Below are 6437 nucleotides of genomic sequence, written 5' to 3' on the forward strand. Positions count from 1 at the left end.
GTTATGTGGCGTGCATTCAGTGTATGTTCACTAAATTTAATTTATAATAGTTAAATTTAGTACATATATTATTACTGAATGTTAGTAATGGCAAATAATTACGAAAATTTACATTAGCATGTTTATAATAGTACAATCAAATAAAGTATTATAAATAATTACAAATAATAAAACCAATCATAATAATCTAATCTTAATTATAAATCATATTAATTAATCTTAATACTAACTTAATAATCTAGTCTTAATAATCTAATAAATAATGTTAATAATAAACAAATATAATAATGTTAATCTAATAATAATAATAATGTATATAACTAATAATAATTTAAAATTGCATAATGCATTCATTTACGTTAAATCATAAATGTCACTTTGCATTATATAAACTTTATAATATATATTTTGTATGTTGAAGCGGACAAGCGCACCGTTTTTATTAGTAGTTAGGAATCCGCATTGCAACCGCCTACGTCACGGCATAACCGGTTAGCGCGCTCGCCTCCTCCGGAGTTGCGTGTGCGCGACCGCCGCCGGACAGTGAGCTTGATGATACGACGCGAGACGCATGTCGCTCTGCTCCGCCGCTTTCGCTTACGATCCGCTTTTTAATTACGTATGCGCCTAATATCAATCGCTGTGCTTGTTCCTATCTCTTCCATTTTCTCCTTCTAAGACTGTGCTTGACTTTTTATCTGTGCTGTACTAAACGTCGCTCTAAATAAACTGTTAAACAGTGTTCTTGTTTACATTCGCCGCGACCCGCACGATATCCACGTAAGTGCTGAGTACTTCACCAGCCTACCAAATTGGTGACCCCGAACTGTGCACGACGATATGGAAGCCAAGGAAGCATCTGAACAAGGGACAAATGATGGCGCTGCGCAGAATGCCGCAGAGTTGTGTAGAGTAGGTGTGCGGATACCCCCATTCAAAGAAAAACCAGCACTATGGTTTGCCCAGCTGGAAGCCCAATTTATGCTGTCCAATATTACTTCGGACACTACCAAATTTTATTACACCATGGCCCAGCTGGATCCTCAATATGCGTCAGAAGTAGAGGACATAATAACGAACCCACCAGCTACGAATAAATACGGCAAGCTCAAAAACGAGCTGGTGAAACGTTTATCAGCCACACGGGAGCGAGATATTCAGCAGCTCTTGTCTCACGAGGAGTTGGGGGACAGGAAACCTTCCCAGTTGCTTCGTCGCATGCAGCATTTAGCCGGTCCTGGGGTACCTGAAGATCTGATGCGTACGATGTGGACCAACAGGCTTCCCCAGAACATCCAGGTCATCCTCGCGTCACAAACCAAGTGTACCTTGGAAGAATTGGCGGAATTGGCGGACAAGGTTCATGATGCCATTGCTTCTGCTCCACAAGTCGCAGCGGTACAACCAGCTGTAGCCCCTCCAACGGACCCGCTGGTCTTCCAGATCGCGGCACTCAGCAAGCAGATGGAGGCTTTGACCACCAGAATGGACAGAATGTCCCGGGAGCCCCGCCAGTCACGACCAAAGAATAGTAACCGAAGCCGAAGCCGAAGCCGACACCGCCAGAACTCAACGAGGTCAAACTCCAACTACCGCAAATTTCCCACCTGCTGGTACCATCACAAGTTTGGAAGCCAGGCGCGGTGCTGTGTGAAACCGTGTGACTATACAGCGGGAAATGCATAGGGCAGTCGATGATGGCGACTGGCGGCTGTCCGAATTCCGGTCGCTTATTTGTAATGGACACTAAATCTAAAATACAATTTTTAGTAGATACCGGAAGTGATTTGTGTGTGTTTCCCCGTAATTTATTAAAAGAACGGCGAAATAAAACCAATTATACTTTGTGTGCAGCTAACGGTACAAATATTAATACTTACGGGTATGCACACTTAGTTCTTAACATAGGGTTGCGCCGCGACTATGCTTGGCGATTTGTTGTAGCGGATGTCACCAGGGCAATAATAGGTGTAGATTTTCTTGCTCATTATAATCTTTTAGTTGATTGCAGGAACCATCGCCTTACCGACAACAATACAAGGCTCACCGCCCCTGCTTTGCCTACGCAGCCGTCTGATGTCATTTCTTCGGTAAAGGTTGTAACTGGTGAGTCTACATATCACAACATACTACGCGAATACCCTGACATCACTCGCCCATCTGGCATACATCGTACACCTAAGCACTCAACAGTACACCACATTCGCACCACACCCGGCCCGCCCGTATCTAGTAAACCAAGACGACTGGCACCCGATAAATTAAGGTAGCAAAAGAGGAGTTTGCCTCTATGCTTTCGAGTGGCATAGCCAGACCCTCCGAGTCACCTTGGGCATCTCCCTTACATCTGGCCCTTAAAAAGGATAACGGTTGGAGACCGTGCGGTGACTACAGGTTGCTAAATGCGAGAACCATTCCGGATAAATATCCGATTCGTCATATCCAGGATTTCTCGCACAGCATAACTGGTTGCACCGTCTTTTCAACCATAGATCTCGTCAAGGCCTACAATCAGATCCCCGTCAGCCCCGAAGATATCCCGAAAACCGCCATTACAACGCCCTTCGGGCTTTACGAATTCCCGTTCATGACGTTCGGACTTCGTAACGCCGGGCAGACATTCCAGCGCTTCGTGGATGAGATGCTGCGGGGACTGGATTTCTGTTACAGTTACCTTGACGATTTCTTGGTCTTTTCAAAGGACCACCAGACGCACGAATCACATTTACGGCGACTGTTCACCAGGTTGCAGGAGTACGGGATGGTGATCAACACCTCCAAGTGCCACTTCGGAGTGGAAGAGGTAACTTTTTTAGGATACCGTATATCTGCAAACGGTACCAAACCACTGCCTGAAAAGGTAGCAGCCATCCAGGACTTTCCAACGCCGAGGAACGTGAGAGAACTCAGGAGATTCTTGGGTATGCTTAATTTTTACAGACGGTTCATCCCTAACGCAGCTATACACCAGGCTCCCCTGAATTCCCTACTCACAGGTTCCTTTAAAGGTTCCCACCCAGTCAACTTTACCCAGGTAGAACGGGTTGCCTTCGAAAGGTGCAAGACAGGTTTGTGCGATGCAGCACTACTGGCTCACCCTGACGCTCAGGCAAAATTGTGCATCGTCACTGATGCATCAGACGTGGCTATGGGTGCTGTGCTGCAGCAACTGAAGGACGGCGCCTGGGAGCCTCTCTCATTTTTCTCGCGAAAACTGACGCCACCACAGCGTAAGTACTCTCCATACGACAGGGAACTTTTAGCCATATACGAAGCTATAAAGTACTTTAGGCATATGGTAGAAGCACGAGACTTCATTGTCTATACCGACCATAAACCTTTATGCTTCGCATATAGCTCTCGTAAGGATAATTGTTCCCCAAGGCAGTTTCGACACTTAGATTTCGTGTCACAATTCACGACGGACATCAGGCACATCTCAGGCAAAGACAATGTCGTAGCTGACACTCTGTCACGAGTCGAGGAAATCACGCAGCCTGTCGACTACAGTAAGTTAGCTACGGCACAGAACACCGACTCTGAACTACGCCTTCTTTTGAACACTAGCAGCTCACTGTGCCTGAAGAAAGTGAATGTGCCCGGAACTAGTGTCGACCTTTACTGCGACGAGAGAGAGGGTAAGGTAAGACCTTATGTACCTAAGGAGCTCAGGCAGCAGATTTACGAGACCCTTCACTCCCTAAGCCATCCAGGAGCAAACGCCACTGCCAGGTTGGTTGCGGAGAGGTACGTTTGGCCAGGGGTACGCAAAGACTGTCGAGAATGGACCCGTAGTTGTCTGGCTTGCCAGCGCTCTAAGGTCACTCGTCACGTCTCATCACCCTTAAGCTCATTCAAGCTACCGCATACCAGATTCCTTAACATCCACATCGACCTCATAGGACCACTACCACCTTGTCAAGGGTTCAAGTACTGCCTCACAGCCATCGACCGTTTCACACGTTGGCCTGAAGCAGTACCACTACAAGACATATCAGCCGAGACCGTCGCTAAAGCGCTGTTACATGGTTGGATTGCTCGTTTTGGATGCCCAATCGACATTGTCACCGACAGAGGTCAGCAATTTGAGTCGACGCTATTCCAGCAGCTGGCAAGGCTAATAGGATTTCGGCGCAAGCGCACTACTGCGTATCATCCTGCCTGCAACGGACTCGTGGAACGTTTCCACAGGCAGCTGAAGGCAGCCATAAAGTGCCACGCCGACAGTAGTTGGGTTGAAGCTCTCCCTCTAGTCCTACTAGGCATCAGAGCCGCATACAAGGAAGACCTTCAGGCCTCTGCGGCAGAATTGGTATACGGTGAGACGCTTAGGTTGCCCGGTGATTTCTTCGACCACGAAACTCACGCCACCACGGATGTCACAGATTACCTGTCCCGACTTCGTATGTTCGCTGGGAATCTGAAACCAGTACCAGGTACTCGCCACGTGGGACGACGGCCAACTTTCGTCTTCAAAGACCTGGCAACAGCAACTCATGTTTTCCTTAGGGACGACACAGTCGGTGGGTCGTTAAAGCCAGCATACACTGGCCCACATAAAGTTTTGAAGAGAGATCCCAAGGTGTATCGGTTATCAGTCAATGGTAAGGAAATGACAGTATCTGTAGATCGCTTAAAGCCGGCTTACATACTGCATGACACACACACCACTAGTACTCAACCGGATACACAAACACACACTCACAACACAAACAACGTCACAAACACTTCATCAACGCCACCAGTTCCAGCAAACACCACCACATCTACAACTGGAACCGGAGATAATGACATCAGGCGGACGCGATCAGGCCGCGTTGTCCGGTTTCCCAACTATTATCGCCCATGATGGTCTCTGGAAGGGGGTGATGTGGCGTGCATTCAGTGTATGTCACTAAATCTTAATTTATAATAGTTAAATTTAGTACATTATAATTTATTACTGAATGTTAGTAATGGCAAATAATTACGAAAATTTACATTAGCATGTTTATAATAGTACAATCAAATAAAGTATTATAAATAATTACAAATAATAAAACCAATCATAATAATCTAATCTTAATTATAAATCATATTAATTTAATCTTAATACTAACTTAATAATCTAGTCTTAATAATCTAATTAAATAATGTTAATAATAAAACAAATATAATAATGTTAATCTAATAATAATAATAATGTAATAATACTAATAATAATTTAAAATTGCATAATGCATTCATTTACGTTAAATCATAAATGACACTTTGCATTATATAAACTTTATAATATATATTTTGTATGTTGAAGCGGACAAGCGCACCGTTTTTATTAGTAGTTAGGAATCCGCATTGCAACCGCCTACGTCACGGCATAACCGGTTAGCGCGCTCGCCTCCTCCGGAGTTGCGTGTGCGCGACCGCCGCCGGACAGTGAGCTTGATGATACGACGCGAGACGCATGTCGCTCTGCTCCGCCGCTTTCGCTTACGATCCGCTTTTTAATTACGTATGCGCCTAATATCAATCGCTGTGCTTGTTCCTATCTCTTCCATTTTCTCCTTCTAAGACTGTGCTTGACTTTTTATCTGTGCTGTACTAAACGTCGCTCTAAATAAACTGTTAAACAGTGTTCTTGTTTACATTCACCGCGACCCGCACGATATCCACGTAAGTGCTGAGTACTTCACCAGCCTACCAAAAGTATATCAAATTTACAAGGAAAATCATGACGGTTAAGATTGCTTGGGAAATAATTAGTAGTTGAAGAGTAAATAGCAGCATGATAATGAGTATGAATTGCAAAACATGTGGTCATGAAGTAAATTTATTTTGCTATGTTGTTTCCTAATAAGTCTACTAAAATGGCCACCTTGTTTAGAAAACGCGAATTTCTTTGAAAAAAAAATTTTTTTTGTCTCGTCAAAAAATGCGTCCTCCTCGGCCTCACTATTATTAAAATTAACAAAAAGTAAAACTGACTCCAAAAAAATAACAAAAATAGAACCGACTACAAAACCCTTAAAAATATTTTTCTATGTACCTACTAGCTTGAAGTCGGTGCCTCAGCATAGGCACATAAAAAATATACCTAAATATTCCGTACACAATACGAAATTCTTAGAAAAATATTACTTGATTTTTTCGTAATGGCTACGGAACCCTATCTTGGGCGTGTCTGACACGCTCTTAGCCGGTTTATTTCTATTCCGTGGGAATAATAAGGACACAAGTATTAACCCTTAATAAGGTAGAGGCGATTTAGCGATCACTTGCATTGAGTTGGAAACTGAACCTTATTAATTTCTAAATACGTCACAATTTCTATTGGAATTATTGAAAATACGACTAGCTTTAAAAATATTCTTTGTCAGGTTATGTATTCGATAGCTGCTTTTGATTATGTGGTAGTATGCTCCAATAGATGGGGCCTTATTAAAAGTTAAGTAAGACAG

The 6437-nt window shown here is 43.8% G+C and overlaps 1 protein-coding gene across 1 annotated transcript; it reads left to right on the forward strand.

Moving 5' to 3' along the window:
* The first annotated feature begins 840 nt into the window (after positions 1–840).
* LOC141440777 (uncharacterized) lies at positions 841–1686 on the forward strand. The gene has a single exon (XM_074105325.1). It carries the CDS (start codon positions 841–843, stop codon positions 1684–1686), a length of 846 nt encoding a protein of 281 aa, XP_073961426.1.
* Positions 1687–6437: the final 4751 nt, after the last annotated feature.

The sequence above is a fragment of the Choristoneura fumiferana genome, chromosome Z (assembly GCF_025370935.1).
Source record: "Choristoneura fumiferana chromosome Z, NRCan_CFum_1, whole genome shotgun sequence".
NCBI lineage: Eukaryota > Metazoa > Arthropoda > Insecta > Lepidoptera > Tortricidae > Choristoneura > Choristoneura fumiferana.